The sequence below is a fragment of the Diabrotica virgifera genome, chromosome 1 (genome assembly GCF_917563875.1).
Source record: "Diabrotica virgifera virgifera chromosome 1, PGI_DIABVI_V3a".
Taxonomy (NCBI): Eukaryota; Metazoa; Arthropoda; class Insecta; order Coleoptera; family Chrysomelidae; genus Diabrotica; species Diabrotica virgifera.
In genome coordinates, this window is record NC_065443.1 from 312,717,494 (window position 1) to 312,745,007 (window position 27,514).

Here is a 27,514-nt window from a genome sequence, read left to right on the forward strand (position 1 = left end):
TTTTAAATAATGTCTACTTAAAATTATTTATTTTATAATAAAATTTATTTCATGACTCAGAAAATCACGGAACCAGGGTGAAAATTTTCCACAGAATTTTAAAAAGGACAAGTGCAGTTAAACATTAGGAGACGTCATGCCAACATTTTTTTCGATCATTTTCAAATAATTATGTTTAATTGATTAAGTTGGCAAGACTCAGAAAATTATAAATATTTCATTATTTTCATTACATGTTTGTATATCTATATACTTTCTTAGTCCTTTTGCAACCCTCCTGTCCAAAAAATTTTCTCCATAAAATTGATAGTCTCCTGTCATTCTATGGGTATGGCAGGACTCAGAAATTCATCGCAACCCCAATTTTTTCCTCATGAAAAATCTAATTTTCACAGGAAAATGTCACAGGAAACCCGTGGATTTTTCCATAAATTGTAAGTATTTTTTCTAACCTTCCAGTATTGCAAAGGGCAGGACTTAGAAAACCATGGTTGAAGTTCTGTTAATATCTCCCGGTTTATTAGGACCTTCATATTTACCCAGAAAAACTATATGATATAGTAAAACAATACTGTAAATTTCATTAAGATCGGTTTAATAGATTTTGCAAAATAAATTAAATTTCTCTAACGCGAGAATTTTACTGTCATCGTTGCATTTGGTTGTCTCTTTAAAGACAGATCACATGCTATGATTTTTTTTGTGACGGATATTCTTGAGTTGGGATTGATTTCATATAATCGAATGAACTATCTTTTAGTAAAGTCGGCCCAGGAGCGCAACTCATAAATATTGGCGATATCAGTTTAAAGTCTTCTACTTTAGAATGTATAATATACGTCTGAATTGCCAATATAAATGAGTCAGATTAATAAATTATTAGAAGATTTTTTTACTTAGCAACAACATTTTTGTTTATTTTAGTAGTGTTTTGTATTTTAACAACGAAACCCGATTTGGGCTTCGAAACGTTAATAAAATTATTTTTTTAATTTAATTGTGGCTTATTTCCCACCTAAATAGTTAATCATAAAAATGCCACAAGGAAATAGCTTCAGAACAATATAAATTTTGCAATCCAGCTTTCGCAAAAAAAATTCATTTTTTTAATGTTGCAGGACTAAAAATAAAAACAGACAACAACTTGAATTTCCTTTTACATATATAAGAATACTGTACCATTTATTTGTAATTTTCAAAATTAAAATCGGTTAACTACCACGACGTCAGGAATTTTTTTAAATAAACATTAATTTTTGGTGCTACGCGTAGGACAGTGGATAAGTTTGCTCTGATTGGGCAGTCCAATGACCTTTGATAATGGTTGATAAATTTAAATTTTTAGTACATTTCGATATAAATAAATAAATTTGTTTATTGCAAAATAAAAACGCATACTCTGTTCTTTGAAATAACACTTTTTTAGCAGAAACTTTCTTTGTTCATATTATATTTTAAATTAGAGAATGACAGTTTATTATTTTTAAACATATGCAATTGTTTAAACAATATTTCACAAACAATAATCAAATTAGTTTGATTTTTGTGGAGTTAAAGTATTGTGTGTGTGTGTGTGTGTTTATGTTTTATTGGCACTGGTTTAAGCAACCAACTGGCCAGAAGTTAAAGTATTAAAATACAACAAAGTATAGAGTAAAAAAATAATATATTAAATAAAGATTGGAAGAAATGTTTGGTGGAAATCAACTTGTGTGAATCGAACACCGCTGTCCTGCGCGTAGCACCAAAAATTAAGGTTTATTTAAAAAAATTCCTGACGCCGTGGTGTTCAACTGATTTTAATTTTGAAAATTGTAAATGAACGGCATTCTTTTATACGTAAAAAAAATTCAACTTGCTATCTGCTTTATTTTCAGTCCTGCAACATTTTGAAACAATTATTCTTTTTTTGAGAAAGCTGGATTGCAAAATTTATTGTGCAAAATCTAATGAACCGATTTTAATGAAAGTTACAGTTTAATTTTACTATATCATATAGTTCTTCTGTGTAAAATACGAAATTCCTAAGTTTTGCATAAATGGTTGAAAAACGTAAAATGCCAGTACTTGTTTTTATATGGTTTTTTCGCAATTATTGCTATTTTGCAACACGGGTGACAATTTTTAACTAATGCTATATTGCCGGAAATTTAATTACGCAACTTTTATGTTGGTACAGCTTTTCTAGGAAGTGAATACTTTTAAAGTTATAATCAAAAAAACGAAGAAAAAATCGAATTTTTCCTTCATTTTTTGATATTTTGAATATTTCAACAATGTTCCGGACATTTTTGAGTGGGAGGATAACTCAAATATTATTATATGAGTTAATTCCAAGCAGTTTCTGCAAAAAGATATGAGTCACCTCTCAACGTCCATCTCAAAACAGATGCACCCTGGACAAATATACGAAATGAACACGTGCGAAACGGGACTAAGGTGAAAGGTGTAATTGGAAGAATGGACGAAGTGGAACTGGGTAGGACACGTGGCACAGAAAGATAACGAAAGGTGGACGGGAAACATTACCATGTGAGCACAGTCGTAGTAGAAAAAGACCACGGAAACTATGGCTAGACGACATCAAAATAAAAGTGAGGAGAAACTGAAACCAAGCAGCACAAATCAGAGAAGAGTGGAGAACTCATGTCTAGGAGTCATAAGAATTTTGTCTAGGATTAGATGCAAACACACTCAATAAGAAGAAGAATGTCCTATAGTTCCTATATCCTAAGAATCGTATAAAGAGTTTTGTACTTTTTATGCTTCATCAATAACTTGCTGAAAATTGTAAAGATAATTTTTACTAGTAGCATTTGATATAACTCCGTCAGCAGTGTTATTGAGAGACCGAGTAGCTTAACAGCACTGCTGCCGGTCCCAAGTCTGGATAATGGGGAAGAGAGTCTTCAACAAGGTTAACACTTTACTGATATACTATAAATTCTTTGCTCATAGAGATAGAGTTATGTCTCGGAATACGACGGATTCGATAAGAATGACAATACGAAAAAGGAAAACCACAAATACAAGAGAGCCAGAAATATCCAAAAACTTAAGAAGAGGATATCTGTGCACTTCAAGAGACAAATAAAAAGGGAAAATACCAAATAATCTTAGAAAAACAGAGCCAAAGAATAAGTTGCTACTAGTACACTAAATATGTAGCAGACTAAATATGTCTTAAAATAGTTTACATAATTGTTAAACTGTACACCAAGTTGTACATTTAACTGCGACAGAATTTGTGCGTCTATGTGCATAACAGAAAGCTAACACCTCCAAAGCACAGTAAACGAAATTCCTCAAAATGAATATAGATTCATTACGTGTGACTTTAACGCCCTTGTTGGTGATGACATAGTACCTATCAGGGATAAAACAACGATATAACGAGAATGTCAGAAATTAAGACGGTGATCTTCTAACGGACTGCTGCAGCACAAATAAATGATGTGTTGTAATAGCACTTCGTTCCTCACCAAGGACAACACAAGCATACATTTGACACCAGAGGACAAAGATCTATGATCGACGACTACAAAACAATATCCTAGGTGAGAAATCTAAGAGAATGATTTGGTTGCACCACAAACGAACTATTTAGAATATCTGTAAACAAATTCTAATAGCCTTTATGGTATGTAATCCCCGACAGCAGAGGAACGGAAATAAAAAATAAGAAGCTAAAATCTAATATTAATAAAGAACACTTTACAAAATATTTTTCTGTTTGGAATTCAGTAAGAATATTTTTTTTATTTTTTAGACGCAGACGCTGTTTCGAACGTAAGCAGTATTTACTAAACTACTTGTAATTTATTCGTTTTAGGATACTGATCAAATATTTTATATTCAATAATAAAAGCTATTTTAAACGCTGTTTCTTTGTGCTCAGCATTTTCATTGCAAGAAATTAAAATTCTCAGTTTAGAGAATTCTCAGAATTTAAAAATTCTGATTTCGTTGTGTCTCAAGAATCCCTCAAAATTGTTTATTTTCTATTTTGTTGAACAAATTAGGTAGTTTAGGAACTATTTGATGAACCCTTTTAAAATTTTTGTCACATACGTTCCACTACAAATGCCTTCTTTTGATGCAAATTTGAAAGTTGAATGTTTTTACCTTTGTTACGTTGCAAATAATTTATAGATATAAATGGTTTAAAATAATAAAAATATGTATGTTTTTTTCTGTATTATCTTACTTGCTTTAATAGAGCTTTATTTGCATATTATTTATATACAGGGTGTTTCATTGGGAAACGGAAATACTTTAATGGTGAATAGAGGTCACCGAGCCGGTTCTAGATATAGTACATTTTTTGCCCTACCGACTTTTATAACCGAGTTACAGGGTGTTTTATCGATTTTGCCCATTTCTGTCCTAAGCCATAACTTTAGAACCACCCTGTATAGTTTTTTGATATTTGATACACATATGTCTCATTTAAAACCCAAACGACCGACATACTAACCATAAGAAAAATCCAGGTCCGGATTAACAAAAAATTATAAAGTAATTGTGACCTTAAAAAAACACCCTGTATATTGAAATTTTGAAAATCTGTTTGCATATTTGCAAAGAGCACAAAAAAGTAACTTTAATGGTTTTTCAGCCAGACAATTTTATGACTTTAATTTTGAAGTTATATTGAATTTTTTAAGCACTTTGACATTAAAAAGCAGATATTATTAACTTTTAGTTATAAATTATTAAAGTTAATGAATAAATACTCATTTTAAAAATAATCAATAGTTATTTACTACATTGGAACGACCCAATCACTAATGACAAGAAAATCCAGGTCCGGATTAAGAAAAAAATACAAAGTAATTGTGACGTTGAACCAACACCCAGTATATTGAAATTTTAAAAATTTGTCTGCGCATTTTAAAAGAGCATGAAAAACTGTGATTAAAGGCTTATTTTAATTTTTTCGCCGTTGATTTAATTACATCAATTTTGAAATTATATTGAAATTTTAAAGAACTCTGAGATTAAAAACCAGGTATTGTTAACTTTTAATAATAATTTAATGTTAATGAATCAATACTTATTTTAAAAATACTTAATACTTATTTACTACGCTGGCTTCATAGATTCTCTGGATTTGTAGCTATATGCACATCATTAAAAATTAGAATTGCGAGAATTGGGATATTTTAATGATTTAGTAAAGAATTAAAAAAAACTGCTACTTATATCTAATAAAACAAAAATTCGTTATAATTCAACAATTTAACATAAATTAAAAATATTTGAACTATAGCAGTTGCTCAAAATGTCCGCCATTTTGTTCGATGCATTTCCTTGCTGGTTTTAAAATATTTCGAATCGATTTTCTAATTACATTGGGATTGTTCTTCATTTTTCTGGTAGCTTCTTGTGACCTTAACAGAATTAATCAATATGATTTCCATTAAATTGTCTGCGCAAAAATTTGACATGCACCTTTCAACGCAGTTTTTTATGCTCTTTTAAAATACGCAAACAAATTTTTAAAATTTCAAATACAGGGTGTTGTTTCAAGGTCACAATTACTTTATATTTTTTTTCTTAATCCGGTCCTGGATTTTTCTTGTCATTAGTAATTGGGTCGTTCCAATGTGGTAAATAAGTATTGATTATTTTTAAAATTAGTATTTATTCATTAACTTTAATAATTTATAACTAAAAGTTAATAATATCTGCTTTTTAATGTCAAAGTTATTAAAAAATTCAATATAATTTCAAAATTAAAGTCATAAAATTGTCTGGCCGAAAAATTAAAGCGAACCATTAAACTTACTTTTTTGTGCCCTTTTCAAATATGCAAACAGATTTTCAAAATTTCAATATACAGGGTGTTGTTTTAAGGTCACAATTACTTTATAATTTTTTGTTATTCCGGACCTGGATTTTTCTTATGGTTAGTATGTCGGTCGTTTGGGTTTTGAATGAGACATATGTGTACCAAATATCAAAAAAATATACAGGGTGGTTCTAAAGTTATGGCTTAGGAAAGATATGGGCAAAATCGATAGAACACCCTGTAACTCGGTTATAAAAGTCGGTAAGGCAAAAGATGTACTATATCTAGAGCCGGCTCGGTGACCTCTATTCACCATTAAAATATTTCCGTTTCCCAATGAAACACCCTGTATAAGATACGTACTCACGGTGAAGGTGAGAAACCAGCAGGTTCTAGATTGAACGGGCAAATCCATACTTTCATTCTGATTTATATCGTACAGTCTTAAGAACTCTAAAATTATTTTAGTAATTCCGCATATTATGTACATTAAACCTTAATTTTATATTGATGAACATGAAAGTTTCAACAAACAAAAACAAAAAATTGTTTTTATTGGAATAATTAACATATACCAGTAATGAATATTTTTTCTGTAAAAGGTACATAAGCCGTTTTTTTCATTTGAAACACACATTTAAAATAAATATCCAGCTAATAACAATGCGCCGTTCGCAGCTCTTCAACAACGTTTTTTGCACACTTTCAAAAAAAGTAATTTCACATAACGGAGTATGTAACGGTCCACCCGTTATAATATCATTTTTAGCTCTTTAAATATTTTTATAATTATTTTCTCTCGATCTCTTAATTAAACTCTCTAATTTCTCGTAAAGGACTACTTACGTGATGTCACAATTCGGCATGTACGGAACATAGCTGTTGAATCGTTCCTTGACGTTTAATTCGGGTTCCGTGAGAGTTTGACGATTTCCTCTTTGAACGAGAGAGGAATGTTCTTTACTTGGCTTGTGGCTGTGAGGTTTGTAGTTGGTACCCTAAAATGACGGTTGATTCCCATCTAAATTATTATTCAACTAAGTTTTAAAAGTAAAGTGAAAAGTTACCAATGGTTGTCTGGAGTGAGGAGACATGTGGGTAACACAACTCCTCTTGGAATCTGAATAAAAGTCACCGGTAATAATATCTTTTTTTATAGTAATTTTTTTGTTAACCTTTGGAGGTTTTGTTATGAATATTTTAAATATTAGTTTTATTGTTAAATTTCCTTAGTGAACCCATTAAGTGAAGGATGTAGATTATTTCGATCTTTATTAAATATTCATTAAGGAAGTTATAGGTATATTAATGGGGTTTTTGGTTTTACATAACCAAACATTTTTGAAGTCCTCAAATTAATATTAGAAATAATTATCACTACTTGTCTGTACGTTTTAAACTGATTGAGCATCCAATATATCTATAAATTGTCAAGTAACTATCTTTGCCTGGTTCCATACCATTTCATTAAGGTTTATAAAATGTATGTAGATGACTATTATTATATTAATCTCATATTCTCTCAGATAAATCATATTCTATGTTCCAATTTCAAATTCAATGTCATTATTTGTTCATGTCTTCACACCCAAAATATTTCAAGGTTACCTGAGGTTAGTTTTTGTTCCATTTAAATGGTCACTTTTTCAGTATCGTTTCTTCTTAAAAAAAGTTTTCTCATTTATTTCTTCTCTTTACTTTTTGCTCATGTTTATATGGGAAATAAAACTGGGAATGTTTTTTTAGCCATTTGGGAGAAACCATAATATGAAGTCGTAGCCCCTTTGACCACCTAAGGAAACCATTACAGCCACAGTCAAGTCATCATGGGAGTACGTCATTTGGGAAACACACTTTGGGACGTTCCAGTCCCACTTTCTGTCATCTTTCCACCTGCACCTACGGATAGGACAGGTTAGCACTCTCCGTGTGCTCATTCTAGGGATTGCAGCCTTATCTGGAAGTCGTTCGATGAAATGGTTTGTTTGGGAAAATTTAGTGTGTGCTTTGAGTAACTATTGGTTTTTATATTTCAGATTCTCGGTTTAGTGCACTATGTTAATTAATTTTTTTTTCAGATTTAGCTTACCTCTGGATTTTTTATATGGCATATTTGTATATTATTGTATTAGGCTCCCAAACTTATTTACGATCTACGGTAATTTCTTGTACACAGGAATAAGCCTAGAGAAATTAGGTTTTATACTTTATTATTGGTTTGATATTTATTGTGTAATATTACTTGCTTGTTTCCCAAATATTTTATTATTTATTCGCTTTACTTCATTTGTTCGGTTAATTCGTCGTTTCGGTATTTATGTTAACTTCATTTCTATAACTTTTATTTATTAATTTTGCTTAATTCATTATTGTATTTTCTTTTCGTCAGGCTTGTGCCTATTTATTTTTATTATTTTCATCTTTGTCGGTTTCAATTTAGTGGTACGTAGCAAGCGTACTATAATCTCAAGTGAGTTTTACCCTATGTATAAGTAAGAGGTATATCTTTTTGTACATACATATAACAGGACTGTTGTTATAATATTATGATATATCATGTTTAACGATAACTTTTGTCATGTTAGAGTCACATTACTTATAGCCAGGGAGGTAGTGTCAAATTTGACCGGAGCATTTTAGCATGGCTGCTTTCTTTTTATTTAGTTAGGTATTCCAAAGCTTATTAACAAATGATGTGTCAGCTGGCCCAAAACCGGGGATTTTAGACAAGAAAAGGTAAAATATGAAACTTGATGGAAAAACGCTACAACTTATGTCAAATATTTATCTACGTGACTTACAAATTCTTAATAGCCTTGCTGACTTCTCTCCTAGCTTTCACTCAGGCAATCCGGGTTCAAATCCTGGCGTTGAAATTTTTTTTGTTTTTAAAATTGACATTTCATTTTGAAAAATAATTATTTTTATAATTAGGGCGTTTTTCAGCGGAATACTGGATTTATTGTGTTTTGATTGATTTGCACACTTTCGATAGCTATTTTCTATTGGATATATTCCGTTTGGAAGGAATTGGCTGAAACCACTGGATATATTTCATGACAAAGCTATTTAGTATTAATTTAACTCGCTCCTCATACAGACAAACATCCATTTTTATATACCTATTATAGAGAACAGGGAAATATTTAGATTGTTATTAAAAAATGGGGGTTGGTGATAGAAAACTGAAAAATTAGGGTTGTATGTATCTTTTGGTTCTACATCATATTACATTAAGAAAAAACATTTTGTCCAAAAAATAAAAAAAAATGTCGGGAGGGGGTGGGGAGGGCAACCCCCTTTTTCACTTAGATTGGTCATACTAACTCAGGAAGCTTCAGGGGTTCATTTACAACAACTTTGCTTATTAAGGTCAATCATAATATTTATGATCAAATAATGCCTAGTTCTATTTCATAAGTTCTATGCATAATTCTATAAAAGACATACAGATTTTTTTATATTGTCTTGTATAATTAATACAAACGTGGTATTATAAAAATAATTATTTTTCAAAATAAAATGTCAATTTTAAAAACGAAAAAAAATTTCAACGCCAGGATTTGAACCCGGATTGCCTGAGTGAAAGCTAGGAGAGAAGTCAACAAGGCTATTAAGAGTTGTAATTCACGTAGATAAATATTTGACATAAGTTGTAGCGTTTTTCCATCAAGTTTCATATTTTACCTTTTCTTGTCTAAAATCCCCGGTTTTGGGCCAGCTGACACATCATTTGTTAATAAGCTTTGGAATAACTAACGAAATAAAAAGAAAGCAGCCATGCTAAAATGCTCCGGTCAAATTTGTCACTACCTCCCTGGCTATTATATGCATTGTTTCAACTCAGAGATTGTCAAAAATCTAGTAGTTATTTTTTAATAAATGTTTGCTTATTTTGCATATAGTTTCTTATTATTCCTTATATTTACATTTACTTGTATATTTAATATATTTAATATTTGACAGCAGTGTAAGGTACCTGGGAGAGTGATCGAAGATCATTTTATTGGCGCCCATGATTTGTTAGTGTTATTTAATTTGTTCTTCTTTTGCAATTATTCTCCTTTATTTATTTTCAGAACATTATTCTTATCTTAGTATATACCTTTTTTTAGTCATCATTATCTACTTTGAGCTTCTGTTCTTCGACAGGCATGCAAACGAGCCGTATCCATCCTTGAGTGTCAAGTTGTTCTCTTGCATCTCTTGCTAGCCAACTCTATTCAGTTTGCCTATGTCTCTTCATACTTCTACTTCTATCCCTTTTAATTCCCCTATCATCAACTTCATCATCATTATCATTATTTCCCCTACATAATACTACTGTACAAGTAGTATTTTTAATCCCACTTCCACTTTCTTCTTTTTTCTTACTTCTGTTGGAGTTTATTTTTCTGCTGAAAAGACAATCTAAATTAAGACTGTACATGTCAATTATTCGCCCAGTTGTTACATATGGGAGTGAAACATGGACTCTACATCAGCGAGAAATAAATAAATTGCTGATATTTGAAAGGAAAGTCCTTAGAATGATATTTGGTCCTCAAATAGATGAATTGACAGGAGAGTAGAGAAGGCGCCGCAATGCTGAATTGGTGACTCTATATGGTACGGAAAACATCGTCAGACATATAAAAGCTAATCGGATAAGATGGGCAGGTCATGTAGTAAGATCAGAGGAAGACAGAGTGCTAAAGACAGTGTTCTTCGAGAGACCAGACGGTAGAAGATCAGTGGGCCGTCCCAGAAAAAGATGGAAGGAGGATGTTGAAACCGATCTATCTAGGATTGGGGTACAACAATGGCAAATCGAAGCGCAAGATCGCAGACGATGGAGGGCCATAGTGGATGCGGCGAGGACTCACCCCGAGTTGTAAAGCCAGTCAAGAAGAAGAAGAAGTTGGAGTTTATGGCTCTTGACTTTCACTCCAACAGAAGTTCATGTCTTTCTTGTTTCAAGTACGTTTCGTTATTCTATTGTCTCATAAGGGAGCGTTTAGAACGAATTTAAAAAACGCATTATACATCGTGAAAAGGCGCAAAACACAAACTAATTTTAGTTTTTTTAGTGGCTGTAGTATGAGGGCGTAATTTTTGCGGTTAGAGCTGCAGAAAAGACTCTTAACTACCGATCTTGTAGGGGGTAGATTTTTTTCTTCTCTTGACCATCGGCTATCGCAGGCGATAGACGCTCTTTTTTCTCTTGATAATTAGTGAAAGTACTTACTAAATTTACAATCAAGATGCAGTAGAATTAAACAAACCAAGACACGTTAAATTCTACTAGGAGCACTCCCGAATCATAATTTACAATGTATATACATTGTAAATCCCAAATCATGATTTCCAAAGTTTACACATTGTAAAATTTGGAAAAATATGATTCGGGAGTGCTCCTAGTAGCATTTAACGTGTCTTGGTTTGTTTATTTCTACTGCATCTTGAATATAAACCTAGTATAGTGAAAGACTACTGCCTGTATTACATTTAGTTAGCTATTCTAATCGTTTTGAAACAACCTTGTTGCAGTTTCGCAAATTTATATAAATATTATTGAAATATCAACATACTTTTTGCTAGTTTTGTTTCCCCTCGTATAGTCGGCCAATATTTCGCTTACCAAAACCGAAAAACTATAGAACAATAGACCGTTGCGTTGTGGAAATACTGTTGTATGAAAAATGAGAAATGGAGTTATACACTCATGCGTCGCGTCATATTCGAAAAAAAAATTTAACCATCCGCCGAGAAAATAAACAAAATCACTTTTATTCCTGGTCTGCTGTAAGGTACGGACGTCTCTTTGCTGAGTGGTAGCAGCCGCTTTTGTCCACATCTCACGAGGGGATTCAAGGCATGTGTAAATCTATATTGTTGCTGTGGTGTATCAAGTACCGTTACTTGTGTACCATTTTAATATACGTCATTTTCTTGGGAATTTATGTAGTTGTGCTGAACTATTTCACACTATGTCGCGGTTGAAACAGTTTTACCGATAAGAACATTTTACGTTTCCTTAAACATTTTGTAGTTTTTTTGATAAGTATGTCTTTTTACCATGTATTTTATTTCATTGAGTTTATTAATGATTATATTAATATTGCGTAGTATTTCGTGCTGATTTAACTGAATTGTATCATCATTAATTGAGGGATCTAGATGCAAAACCGGACATTTCCACTTTTTGGTCAAAATCAGTTGAATACACCTCTGTAATCTGTGATTAAAGATCCATATATTAACAATTTGATATAGAGCAAAATTGGACAGTTCCTAGTAGTAATTCAGTGTGAAAGAATTGGTTCAGATGCAAAGGTGCACTTTTCCTCCAATTTTAGATAGGCAAAAGTAAAGTTGTAAATTGTTTTTTTTTTAGTTTACTCACAATGGCATAAAGTGGAAATGTTCGGTTTTGAATCTAGACCCTTCAATTGAATGTGCAGTTTATTTATAATTTAATTTTGAATTGCATTTGTTCTTACGTATACAGGGAAAGTGGGGAGGAACTCACCAAACTTGAAGACTGTATAATATACGTGGAAATGATCAAAAATAACTCATATGTTGTTATTCGATTTTCATTTGTTTCCGAGATATGGGGTGTTAAAATTTTTCTTACAAACTGACGATTTATTTATTGCTATTAAAACCGGTTGAGGCGTGCAAATAAAATTTGTTGGGTTTTAAGACATAGTTGGTGCACATGTTTTAACACACAATTAAGAATTTTATGTTCACCATTGGCGCACGTACGGGTAATAGTCTAAAATTTTTGAAACAATAGTACGCCACTGAGATATTTCAAATTAAAAATTATTTTTTAATTCCCTGTTCAATTTCTGACAAACAATCTATCTTCATGTTTGTTCATACGATGACGCTTCGTTTTCATGCAAAAAATAAAATATCTTAACGCTTACAAAGTACTCGAAATAAGTTTCTACACATTCATATATAGAAATTTCGTCGAAAACTTTGTAAGTGTTAAGATGTTTTATTTTTTGCATGAAAACGAAGCGTCGCATAAAAAAGGGAATATAGATTTTTTGTCACAAATTGAACAAGAAATTCAAGAAAAATTTTTAATGGCGTACCATTTTATCTTTAAAAAATTTCAGACTATTACCCGAGTATAAAATTCTTAATTGTATGTCAAAACATGCGCAATACCTATGTCTTAAATCCCACTACTTACATTTCATTTGTACACCTCAATCGGTTTTAGAGCAAAAAATAAATCGTCAGTATGTAAGAAAAATTTCAACACCCCGTATCTCGGAAATAAATGAAAATCGAATACCAACATATGAGTTATTTTTTATTATGTTTACCTATATTATGCAGTCTGAAAGTTTGGTGCGTTCCTCCCCACTCACCCTGTATATAACATACATTCATTCTTTTGTAATTGACGGATTCGACCGCTACTTGATGAAAGTTCATTTTATATAGCAATAAAACACTGAAAACGTTTGTTTTCTATACTTCCACAAAATTTATTACAAACATGTGACTACAGCTGTTTCGGCAGAGTGCCTTTTTCAAGTGATTTAGATTACTATGGGTTTGTCTTTTTAAAAGTCTTTAACTGAAGAGGTTGAGGAGTGGGGAGCTGTTTGTCTCGAGTTGGTCATTCAGAATTATATCTGTATTTTTCAATTTATTAATTTCCATAGATTCTAATAAAGATAGCTTAAGGCCATTATTTTGAATATGCAGAATTTGAAACTGTTCATTAAAAGAAACAGCTGTAGTCACATAGTTGTAATAAATTTTGTGGAAGTATAGAAAACAAACGTTTTCAGTGTTTTATTGTTATATATCATTCTTTTGTATTCGATATTGTGTACCATTATTATCAAATTGCTTTAATATTAATACGTTTTTTGAACCTTCGGTCCTAGGCGTAAGCCCGTTATCGCTTTTAATCTTTTTTAATATTTTAAAGATATTTTAATATTTTGGTCGTTTGTATAATCTCCTGTTGTAAATTCATTCTTGTCTATAACTAACTGTTAGGCTTTCTACAGGGCCGTAAGTACGATATTGGGGGCCCCTGGGCAAACGTGATGAAGGGCCACCCTACCAGGGGGTCTGAAGGGTTTACCATCAGTTATAGCGGGGTGGAGAGGTTCGGAAAAATGTTTGGAATTTACCATTTTTATGCATTCCATGCTTCTTGTACCTACATATTGCTATTTTAGTTGACCAACGCAAAGAAAACATTTAAATCACCTTATTTTAAGAGCTAAATAATTTTGCAAGTACCATCAATATAACAGAAAGACAAGAAAATGCTTTATAGAGACAAACAAGTCAAATACAAGCAATGAAAGAAGAAAATGGATGGTTTTATTACGCTACTTTCTTACTACGAAATAACTAATTTCCTAAGTAATAATTTAAATTTTTATGTTAAGGTCTCGGAGACCCCAGCTTAGCTTAGGCCTCAGGAGCCCCTGTTCTGTTGCAATTGCATTTTAGTCTAATTTTACACTAATTTCCTCAGTGAAAAATTAAATCTCTATATTGAGGTCTAGGGTTCTCCTGTAAGGCGTTTTTAAAATATTTCGTTGGGATCGGCTTTTAAAATACATATTTTTCTTCCGCGTTAAAATCTATACATGGCCAATCAAACGGGGGCCCCCTTATACGGGGGCTCCGGGGCACTGCCCCGGCTACCCCAATGGTAGTTATGGCCCTGGCTTTATACCTTGTTACGTGACAATTAGTGTATAGATATTAATGATTTAGATAATAATTTATGCTTAACTTCTGAGTGGCAATTTCCTTCTATGGACGTGGATTATAATTTCAGTGTTTTTCTAGATAAGCTTCTCCACATCTTCAATAAGGCATTTTCTTTAATTCCTATTAAGCCAAAACATCGGAAATCTTGGGTTACGAAAGGTATTCGTATATCAGCTAAGAATATGCTTTCACTACTATACATCAAGAAATTTATTACCAGTGTTGCTGTCACTGAATATATCTTGAAGTACAGGACAACATATCTAAAACTTGTCAGGTCAGCTAAAAAAGCCTATTATCAAAATCGTCTGGGAAGCTCTAAAAGTGTTGCAAAAGAATCTTGGTCTATAATAAACGACCTTCGACATAAAACTCAAAGAGCTCAATCATTTTCCCTTCCAAATCCTGAAAGTCTTAACGACTACTTCGTTAATGTAAGTAAAAATATAACATCAACAATTTTGCCGCAACAAAATCCCATTTCCTATCTTCCTAATTCAAGAAAGGTCTCGAATTCATTCTTTTTACGACCAGTCGATAACTCTGAACTGATTCAAACAATCAATAGTATCAAAAGCAAATCATCTTGTAGTACTGATGGACTATCTATAAAAGTTTTCTCTAATCTCACATAAAATGTGTTGGAAATCCTCCTCTCACTAATTAATGATTCCTCCGAAAAAGGTAAATTTCCAGAGTGCCTAAAGACAGCCATTATTATTCCTCTTCATAAGGGTGGCGAAAAATCTGATGCATGCAACTATAGACCTATTGCCTTACTACCGGTGCTCTCAAAAATTATTGAGGGACTCATTAAAACTCGACTTATGTCCTTTATCGTTGATAACAACATTTTATCACAAAATGAGTTCGGCTTTTTTACAAATAAATGTACCACTGATGCCATGTTTTCTGTACTACATGAGGTTTACCAAGCACTAAACAGTAATCTTTATACTGCCACTGTTTTCTGCGACTATGCCAAAGCTTTTGATTTTGTAAATCACGACATTTTGATTAAAAAACTAAGTTTCTATGGAATTTGAGGTATATCTTTGAATTGGCTCCAATTGTACTTGAATAATAGGAAACAACTAGTTAGAGCAAATGATATTGACTCTAGTCTCAAAAACTTTGTATTCGGAGTACCACAAGGTTCAGTATTGGGTCCTCTACTGTTCCTTATCTTTATAAATGACATCACTAATTTAAAAATCAATGGGAAAATTTTTCTTTTTGCTGATGATACCAGTATCACTTGGAGCAACTCAACTATAGCATCTCTTCATGAAACTATAACTTCGGATCTACTGACGATAAAGACCTGGTCTGACTCTAATTTACTCTCTTTTAACGTAAATAAAACAGTAGCATTATCCTATAAAGGAGCTCTTCAACCTTTGCCTCTTAATAACAGCCAGATCAGTACCGTTGATTCTGTAAAATTTCTTGGTATTTTTTTAGACAGCAACCTCAAATGGTCCCTTCATATCGATTCGTTAAGTAAGAAACTCGCCTCAGCTTGCTATGCAATAAGATATGTCTCAAGGGAACTCAATTTAGCATCTTCTAAAGTAACATATTTTTCGTTGTTCGAGTCTGATCTTCGATATGGTCTTCCTTTTTGGGGTTCTAGTACAGCTGCTCAATTTGATGTCATTTTTAGATTGCAAAAAAGGGCAATAAGATATCTGTTTGGCCTCAGAAGATCTACACATTGCAGAAGTTACTTCAGAGATCACGAAATTTTAACACTTCCATCTTTATATATTCTAGAAACGATTTGCTTAATTCGTAAACACCTTCATGTCTTTCCTTCAAGGCCCAATCATCTTTACTCCACCAGAAATTCAATCTTTGATATTTATTTACTGATTCCATCCACTGAGTTAGTAAGGAAATCTGTATTATATTCCGCAAAGAAACTGTACAATCATCTTCCGTTACAACTTAAATCTGCAACATCTTTCCCTAGGTTCCGTAAAATGACAAAGTCCTATATATCCAAAAGACGATATTATTCAATAGAAGAATTTCTCAATAAATAACTAAGAAAATTGGGTTTCATATGAAGTAGCATAAATTTGTCAGTTCCTTATGTTGTACCTATTTTATTTTATTTGTTGTATGTTCAATTTGCAATTTATATAAATTTTTCAATAAATTGTTTTTGTCTTGGCTTTTATATTTGATACTGTACAATATTGACGATTTATCTAATTTTAGTAAATTGTAGTTGTTATTTGTTATTTATATTATGTTTTTCTTTTGACTGTATGTAAGCTTTGTCCATAAAATTGTAAAAATGTTCATTGGCAATAAAGCATATTTCTATTCTCTGTTCTAGAATTAAATGTATATGTGCTATTTTATTTGACTTGTTTTAAATAGAGCTTGCTAATTATCTTGTATGTAGTAATATACATACTCAAGACGAAGGAGAGATACCAGCCGGTTCTAGATTAAACGTGTATATCCATGCTTTCCTTCTGATAGCCTGATATGATATACGGAGACCATCGTATGTACATAAAACCTTAATTGTACATCGCTGAACATCAAATTTCAACCAACAAAAATTCTTTTTATTGAAGCAATTATCATATACCTTTAATTAATTCTATACAAGGTACACGAGCAGTTTCTTTCATTACACATTTGAAATAAATATCCAGCTAATAACAATGCGCTGTTCGCAGCTCTTCAACAACGTTTTTTGCACACTTTCAAAAAATGTAATTTCACATAACGGAGTACGTTTCGTTATTCTATTGTCTCATAACGGAGCGTTTAGAACGAATTTAAAAAACGCGTTATACGGCGTGAAAAGGCGCAAAACACAAACTAATTTTAGTATTTTTAGTGGCTGTATGAGGGCGTAATTGTAGCGGTTAGAGCCGCAGAAAAGAAGGAGGAAATATCATCGCTTTATTGTTGAACAGCTTCTGAAATTTGAATACTGTCTGCATGTATAGCTACTGCGGGTCCATTTTAATATAATTGGAGCAGTTTGCCTTTTTGTGGGGGATTCTTTGTGAGGGTAATTTTTCGCTGAATTAAATTGCGAGGTAATTGTGCGTTGTGCTATTCAGAATTGGATTAAAAAATTTGATCTGAAAGGACTTTATTTCATGGCTGGATTTTACAACCACCAAACAAGTAATAAAAGTATTGTGTATAGGGGAAAAACGGTTATAGAAAATAAATATTTTTGACTCAGTACATAATATAAATTAATATGCTCATCATCGATTGGTTCGATTATTTTCATTTAAAATGTCAAATATGGTTGAGTTATCTGAATAACTTCGCAACTTGCGAAGCGATAACACCGACGCAGTGGAACAACGCAGAAATCGTCTTACTCCATAAGAAGGGAGATATCATCGACCTTAGAAACTGCCAACCCATTAGCTTACTGTCACAAGTATATAAGATATTCACAAGAGTTATTACCAACAGACTAGGAAATAAGTTGGATTCCTATCAGCTATAACAGCAAGCAGGTTTTAGAGCAGGATATGACACAAATGATCATTTACAAGTAATTAAGAAGTTAACAGAAAAGAGTGTTGAATATAACAAGCCATTAGTAATGATATTTCTTGACTACGAAAAAGCTTCTGACACCATAAGCCATCAAAAAATATTAAAAGCCTTAACAGAGTGTCGTATAAATCATCGCTATATAAACATGATTAAATACATTAGCGTGAAACTGGCACATAAAAAGACCAACGCATTTAAAATAAAACGGGAAGTGTGACAGGGAGACACAATTTCGCCAAAATTATTAGAGCGTTTGTTTAAGAACGCAAATCTGAGTGACAAAGGAATTAATGTCAACGGAGAAATACTTAGTCATTTGAGATTCGCTGACGATATTGTTCTTTTTTTCTGACAGCATCAATGATGCAGTATCGCAACTGGAGAAACTATACCTAGCCTCCTTACAAGTTGGATTAAAAATCAACCATGCAAAAACGCAAACCATGACAAATCTTTTGTTAAGCGAAAATATTTCAGTAAATGGCATGCCTATTAAAGAAACCACCTCTTATAAGTACTTAGGGCATGAGATACGCATATGAAGAGATAATCAAACGTGCGAACTAAGCCGCCGCATAGGACTCACTTGGGTGGCATTCGGCTAGTTGTTCTATGTCCTTAAGTCAGAACTGCCTATGTGTCTCAAAAGAAAAGTCTTTGATCAGTGTGTGTTACCAGTACTTACCTATGGTGTAGAAACTCTAACAATAATCAAGAAAGTAATAAATAGATTTGTGTTACCTAAAGAGCCATGGAACGCTCAATACTAGGCATTTCTCGTCGGGATCGAATTACGAACAGGGAGATAAGACGGAGAACAGGAGTGACGGATGTCATAGAAAGAATTATGACCCTAAAGTGGAACTGGGCTGGACATATAGCTAGAATGTCGGATAATAGATGGACACATCGAATAATACACTGGAGACCAAGACAAGAAGCATATCGAAGTAGAGGTGGTCCGCCAACAAGATGGTCTGATGACACAAAACGGATCGACAAAAACTGGATGCAAACAGCACAAAACAGAAATGCATGGAAAAGACTAAGCGAGACCTATATCCAGCAGTGGACAGATTCGGGTTGAATGATGATGATGATGTTGATGATCTGAATAACATCTTCTTCTTCTTATTGTGCTGTCTACAAACGAAGGTTGGCGATTACTTCTTTAAACGCTTCCCTATCTTTTGCAACGTGAAATATCTGTAACATTGAGGTTACTCTAATCTTTGATATTCTTCTTTTATAATTACGTTCAGATTTATCCACAGGGCTCACACTCCCTCTAAGGGGAAAATTGAATTATTCCAGATAACTACGGTATCAAAAGGATTAAGCTCTCTTGGGGTTCTTTCCGTGTTTCGAGCCCTATAGGTGACTTGGAATACAGGTGTATCTCCCAAAAATTTTCGTACACATCTGGCTGTTGTGAGTAGTACAGCTTTCCGCATGGTTTTGTAAAGATGTTCATTTCGAGAGAAAAAAATTCTTGACATAAAGAAACTTTATTAATATTTAAGAAAGATCGACTTGGCATATTGCCTAAGAAATATATCTTTGTATGTAGGATAAAATTTTCTAAAATATTTCAAATAAATTCTACTATATCCAAAGAAATATATCTTAAACATGATTCAACCATCACTTTCTGGCAAACTTCCAACCCATTTATCAGAAAGAAATTACACTTGATGTTAATTAATTTTATTAGTCATAAAAATATATTTTCTACACATTACAAAACTATTCTTTCTGAGCAATAATATTTCTTAGTAAGGAATATTATTATTTTACTATTAATAATTAATGTATTTAATGTTAAGAAATATATTTCGCAGAGATAAACGTATATTTAGAGTTATTTCTTGAATATAAAGTGATATTACATACGGCGAAATAAATCATTGTGTTAAGGTAAAATCATTATTTTATTAATAAAACAAGATATAAAACGTTATTATTACATACAAATATTTTCTCCACTCTTAAACTACTGGCTTCTACACAACAATAAAAGGATGGAGAGGCAAATCTAACTTCCTCAAATTTTCCTCCTTTTGTTAATAGCACTTTGTATATCAGCAATTCACTAAAACAAAATCATTATGTAGAAAGACTAAACTTTAATAAACTTTTTTATAAAGATATAGATATTTATTTTGACAAGTTTAGGAAATACAAAAAAAAACGAATACACGGCCCCACATAAGAACTATTAATACTAATAATAGGTAATCAATCATATTTAGTTCAACCATGGCATTATTTAACCTACACATCTTTGTTTATTTTTTTCTTTTTGTTAATGAAATATTATTTATTTATCTGTATAATATTAAGTCAAACAATAAACATTGTTTAGCTAAAACAAGAGGGAAAATTCAACCAATGTAAAACATTGAAGCAGACATAATAATATGTAATTTTCTTAATTTTTATAATCTAAAAGAGACAGCATACCTAATCATTAAGAAATTTTATTACGGGAAAGTATTATTAGTTTACATCTAAGTCATTTAATACATATTAACTAATTCACGGTTTTCGGCAATAACATTTCTTAACCATAAACATATATTTCTTTTAGACTAACTGATTTCTTTATTTCAAATAAATTAACAGAACACATTCTCAGCGTTGCACCCGCAATGTTTGATATAGCGTTGTATTGTATATTTTTATAGAAGACGATACATTCAAGAAACCTATTATAGTTGATACATAAGTATACACATTTTTAAAAAGGTACTTACATGTATGAAGTTCTACCATTTCTGGAAGGCCCCGCAGTTGGTTAATAACTCCTGTCTTAATATTGTTCTGAAGCTATATATTATATCATTCTGTCCCAGCTTTAAATTGTGGCATATTTCGCAGTTAGAATAATAAGCTCCTTTATTTCAGAGTCGTCCATCATTATACCTAAAAAGCATATAAAGATACTATTATGTTTCTTTTTTAACCATTCGGATACGCAACAATATTATTATTACATCTTAAATTACTCAATTTACTTTTATTAGTTTTATTTAATACCTATAATGTACGTACCTTCAAAATATCCGTTAATTTTTAAAGAACACCAATAAATAAACATCCATCTATATGAACATGAACATATCACGCCATCTTGACAAACACTGACGACTAAATCATAAATAGTTAATCTGCGCAATTCTTTTGTGGAAGAAAATCTCTTTGCAAGTAACATTTCGGCATTAATGACAAAGTTTTTATTTTATAACCACAGTTACTACAGAGGGTATTTCTGAAGAATTATTTCTTGTGGTTTAAAATATTTATTTGATTGCAAGAAAATTTCTTGTTCACAAATATAAATATGGATTAACTCAACATTATATTTCTTATACTGCCAAATATTTGTAGTTTTCAATTTAAGAAATAAAAACTTTAGGATAAGAAAATTAAATATAACCATTACTGCATTTCTTAGTATTGAAGAAATTATCTGTAAGAAATTATTGAGTTGTGTTTAAAAAACTCGTTTCTTTATATGTGAACCGGTTTGTTTAAGTTAATAGGATATGTTAACTTTTAAGAATTATTGCTCAACGAAATCGGTGTTTTAGGAGAAAAGAAATTGTTCTCTCGGTGTAGACCCACCTTTTTTATGCTTTCGAGGAGGTTCTTCGGGACGACCCCAGTGGTAGACATAATAATCGGTATCGTCTGGGTACTTTGCGTTCTCCATTGCCTTCGTATTTGAATTTCCAGATTTCTGTACTTGGCGATCTTTTCAGTAAATTTGGTACGTAGATTATTGTTGTTAGGAATCGGCACATCAAGTATTGTTTGTCTCGTTAATTTATTGACTAATACAGATCTGGTCTATTATGTGTAGAGCTCGGGAAATATGCAAAATGCATATTAAGTGCATATTTGCATATTTTGGATAAATTGTATAAATGCATATGCATTTATTAAAAGTGCATGTTTTCGGCATTTTTCAGATATATATCACAATACAGACAAACATCTGAGGACACAAGTAATGCAATTTAGCTAGGTAGATAAAAATATAATGATATCTTGGTATTAGCATAATAGGACAATAGACCCATTGACAATGCGAGAAGCCCGTAAGCCGAAAGCTTAACAAATAACAAATTGTAGTTGACGCTGGCTGTTTATTTATCGTCTGTCGGCAGATTCAAATAAATATAATTTCCAGGCCATATTATTTTACCACCTTTAGTCCAGACAAATTAATATATTTTTTACTACCAAAAAACGAGATTTCAAACAAATAATGCTTCAAATAGGTAGGTATAACGTGCAGAATAATTTTGAATTCTGTTCTGCTAAAGAACTTGGCCTTTTGTCCTTAAAAGTAAAAAAAAAAGTTTAATTGATCAAGCTTAATTTCGTCTTAATATACTTGTCTAACAATTTTAACTGTACTAATGTCCAAGTATCAACTTCCAGTTCGAAAGTGACTGATTTATAGGTAATGCCATTGTTAAAAAAACAGTGGTAATTCTTTTTTAAACAATGGTAATACTATTGTAAAAATACCGGCATGTGCCTATCCTGCAATAAGGTACTGGACTTACAAAATTTTTAATTCAGTTTTCTTTGCAACGGTAGTTAGTTCAGTAAAGTTCTGTGTGTGTATCAAAAGTGTTTGATAATGCTAAAACAAAATGCAAGTAAATCAATTCTTCTGAAGAAGTGGATTCATAGTAAAACAGAGTTCAAAATCATTGATGGCAGTCATATATTTTGCACGATTTGTAACAAACCGGTAAGTAATATGTTTAATTTAATTATTGTTTTAATTTTTAAATATTTGTCTAAAAATATAAGCTGAATGTAATTTTACGTTAAAATGTAATAGGCATGGATCCCGCGTACCAAAAAAAAGTTTATTAATAGCAAGCTGAAAATTTATTATTAGCTTATAGTAGGGGAGGAAAGTACCTAAGTAATAGATATTTCAATAAATAAATAAATATTTGTGACTAGCATAAAATAAATTAAACACCTTCAATACAAGGATTACTGCGTTTTTTTATTTTTATGCATTAATGCATAAAAGCATATTTTAGTGCATATTTCAACTGTTTTTTTGTGCATATTGCATGCATATTTTAGGGTTTTTAAAGTGCATATTTCCCGAGCTCTAATTATGTGCCACTGTTTAGTCTGTGAGCACAATGAGGTCCCAGTATAGCTTGTAGTTGTCATTCTCAAGCATACCCTTAAGAACGTATTGATAATATGGCAGATGGTCCGTTTGAAGAAGTCCCAGTTTAATAGCTATGGTTTTTTTAGGATTTTTCCTCCTGAGTGATACCTTTCCTTGTATTCAGTTGCAGCAAATGCCTGGCAGCCCCCGGTTATATGCTGGATGGTTTCTTGGGCTTGACATCTATATCGCCACGTTTGGTCCGTACTTTTGTATAGTACAGAAGTGTGGACGCTTAAAATATCGATCATAAACAGAATTGAGGTATTGGAAATGTGAATTCCTAGACGGATGCTGAAGATACCTTGGACAGCAAAAAAAACTAATGAAGAAGTACTATGGTGGGTCAACAAAGATAGAGAACGGCTAAAGATTGTTAAACATCTAAAATGTGTTATCTGGGACATATAGTGAGGGGAAGTAGATATAAAATATTACAACTAATCCTTAAAGGCAAAATAGAGGGCCGTAGAAGTGTAGGAAGGAAACAAGTTTCTTGGTTAAAAAACATTCGTGAATGGACTCAGATATCAAATGCAGGACAATTATTTCATATTGCAGAAGATCGAGAAGCCTTCGCAATGGTGATCGCCAACGTCGGATAATTCTGATATGGCACGTGAAGAAGTAGAACATCGGCGTTTGTGGTTTTGGACCTGATAAATTGCAAAATTGAACATACAACATATAATAAAACACAAACAAAGGAACTAATAAGTTTAAGCTGCTGTATGTGACACCCAAATATAGATAAATACCCTTTAGTTACTTGTACATTACTGTGATTTCTTAGTTAGTCATTAAAAAACTCTTCTACTGAATAATATGGTCTTTTAGATAAATGAGCTTTTGTCATTTTACGGAACTTGAGAACGGATGTTACAGATTTAAGTTGTAAAGGGAGATGGTTAGTTTTTTATAGTTTTTTTGCGGAATATAGTATAGATTTCTTTACTAACTCAGACGACGGGATCGGTAAATAGACATCAAAAGTTGAATTTCTGGTGGAGTAGTCATGATGAGGCCTTGCTGGAAAGACATTCATGTGTTTACGAGTTAAGAAAACAGTTTCTAAAATATACAAAGATGGAAGGGTTAAAATTTCGTGATCTTTAAAGTAACTTCTGCAATGGGTTGTTCTTCTGAGGCCAAACAGATATCTTATTGCTCTTTTTTTGTAATTTGAAAATAACATCAAACTGAGCAGCTGTACCAGACCCCCAAAAATAAGACCATATTGAAGATGAGACTCGAACAAAGAAAAATATGTTATTTTAGAAAATGTTAAATTCAGTTCCTTCGAAACAGATCTTATGGCATAGCAGGCTGAGGCGAGTTTCTTACTTAGCAAATCAATATGAAGGGACCATTTAAGGTTGGTGTCTAAAATAATACCAAGAAATTTTACAGAATCAACGGTAGAGATCTGGCTGCTATTCACAAGCAGGGGTTAAAGAGTACCTTTATATGATAATGCTACCGTTTTATCCACGTTAAAGGAGAGTAAATTAGAGTCAGACAAGGTTTTTATCGTAAAAAGATCAGAAGTTATAGTCGCATGAAGAGTTGCAACCTTCCGTTTCGGGGAACATGTTTTCTGATGTCAACCAATAGTTCGACTCTATATTTGCGATATATTCTTGGCTGACCCGATTGGGATGTCGCCCGTGCACAGTTTTACCCATCCAGGTACGCATTTTTTTCGTCCTTTGTTACGTGGTTTATGAGCATTTCTGGTTCCCTCAGTTTGGTCGGTGTTTATTACTAAATTTTTACTTTCACTTTTCACTTTTATTATTTCTAAATATGCCCTAAAATAGGCTGTCTTTCGCCTTTTAATGATGGTCAAAAGTTCTGGCAACACCATCGTTCGAAATATGATCAGTCCATGGTATTTTCAAAATTCTACTAAAAAGCCACCAACGTTAAAAACTTACAGCTTTCTGATTAAGTCAACATTAACAGTCCGGGCTTCAACAACATAAAGATGAATAGAGTGGATATAACATTCTACCATCCGATATCGGATTTCCAGATTGTGTCTTTGGTTACTCAGAAATTTCCTCATCATTCTTCTTCTTCTTAAAGTTCCCCCTCCTATCGGAGGTTGGATATCATAATGTCTATGGTCACTTTGTTGGCTGCTGCTCTAAACAGTTGTAATGAACTACAGTTAAACCATTCTCTAAGGTTCCTCAGTCAGGAGATGCGTCTTCTTCCTATCCTTTTTCTTCCTTGGATCCTTCCTTCCATAATATTTCTCATCAACTTATATTTTTCTCTTCTGGTAATGTGACCCAAATATTTCAGTTTTCTAGTTTTTATACTCTTCATAATTTCTAACTCCTTATTTAAACGTCGTAGCACTTCAACATTGGTAATCCTTTAAACATACTGAAATTTCAATATTCTTTTGTAACAACACATTTCGAACGCTTCCATTATTCTTATGTGTTGTCTCTTCAATGTCCAAGCTTCCATTCCATATAGCAATATAGAAAATATGTAGCATCTTAAAGCCCTCAATCTGAAGGTCGTTGTTGTTAAGCAGTGTCTTCATTTTTATAAATGCTTGCCTTGCAATTTTAATTCTGACTCTAATATCTTTGCTTTGGTCATTTTTGTCATCGACCAGGATCCCAGATATTTGTATGTCTTTACTTTTTCTATTTGGGTTTGCTCCATCATTAACCTTTCATTTCCATGTTCTGTTTTTGAGATGATCATAAATTTAGTTTTTTTTCTTGTTTATTTTTAGTCCGTATCGAATGTAATAATAATTAATTATATTTAGCAATTCTTGTAGCGATTCCAGGGTGTCTGCCATTATACCGGTGTCATCAGCGAATCTTATGTTATTTACTATTCTTCCGTTTATAGAAATTCCATCACTAAGCTCCGCTATCGCTTCCTGAATTATGGCTTCACTGTGTAGGTTAAACATTAGCGGCGACAGAACACAACCCTGTTTTACTCCTCTCTTTATATCAATATTCTCGCATCCTTGTTGTTCTATCTTTATAATCCTTTTAATTCCAATGCAGATTTATTATAATTCGTAAACCTCGTCTGTCTATATCTCTGTTTTTCAATAATCCTATTAGATTTTTATGTCGGCCCTGTCGAATGCTTTTTCGATGTCGATAAACTAGGAATAAACATCTAAGCATTTTTGAGAGAAGACATTAAACGCAAACAACGCCTCTCTTGTTCTAAGTCCTTTGCGGAACCCAAATTGGGTATCATCCATATCATATTCTAGCTTTCTGTATAATCTTTCATGATTCACCTTTAGAAATATGTTGAGGGTATGGCTTATTAGTGATATTGTCCTATAGTCCGAACAATCTTTGGCATATATTGTTTTTGGTATTGTTACAAAGGTGGACACCAACCATTCCGGAATGATTTTTCCGATTTTATATACTTCATTAAACAGATCCAGTAGTACAGGTAGAGTTTCTGACTACTAGACATTTCAGTAATTCCACAGGAATTTCGTCTGGACCTACAGTTTTTCCGTTTTTTGCGTTTTGTATTGCTTGTTCGATTTCCTCCATTATGATCTCTGGTCCCGTTTCGCTGTCAATTTCTTCCGGTTCTTGTCTATTATCCTCAAATAGATCTGTTATGTATGTCTTCCACTTTTTTAATTTCTCTGTAGCTTCTATAATAATTTTTTCATTTATGTCTTTAGGAAGTCCATCTTTCTTTTTTCGTTGTGTAGTTCTGATTTCCTTTATTTTCTTATGCATGTTAAAGCTATCATACTTTTTAGAATATTCTTCTATTTCACTACATTAATTTGCCAGCCAGGTGGATTTGGCCTCTTTTATTTTCTTTCCTATTAATCTCTGTATTTCCTTGTATTTTGCCTTACTCCTGCCTTTATGTTTCCTTCTTTCCTCCATTAGCTCTAGGATTTCTGAAGTCATCCATCTCTGTTTTTTTTTATTATTTTTGTGGGTAATATCTTCTTTCCTGCCTCTACTAAAGTTTTTTGTATCATGTTCAATTTGTCATTAACATCTGTTGTTTTTATCACGTCTTGTTTGATTTTCTTTAAGTTATCGTTTATTTCTTGTTTCAACCTCTGACGTACAGGTTCTTCTTTTATATTTGAGATATCAAATCGTCGTATATTTGTTTGTTTTTGGATCTTTTTCAGTTTTAGCTTCATTACTCCCACTAATGGATTATAATCTGAA

At 32.3% G+C, this 27,514-nt stretch overlaps 1 protein-coding gene across 1 annotated transcript in view; it reads left to right on the forward strand.

Annotated features, from left to right (window-relative positions):
- Positions 1 to 3,882, forward strand: part of LOC126886123 (putative inorganic phosphate cotransporter) — a 29,750-nt gene extending 25,868 nt beyond the window's left edge. The window contains exon 8 of the mRNA XM_050652971.1: positions 3,770 to 3,882. Within this exon, the coding sequence (XP_050508928.1) occupies positions 3,770 to 3,807 (38 nt within the window). The 3' untranslated portion in view covers positions 3,808 to 3,882. The remainder of the gene's footprint in view (positions 1 to 3,769) is intronic.
- Positions 3,883 to 27,514: the final 23,632 nt, after the last annotated feature.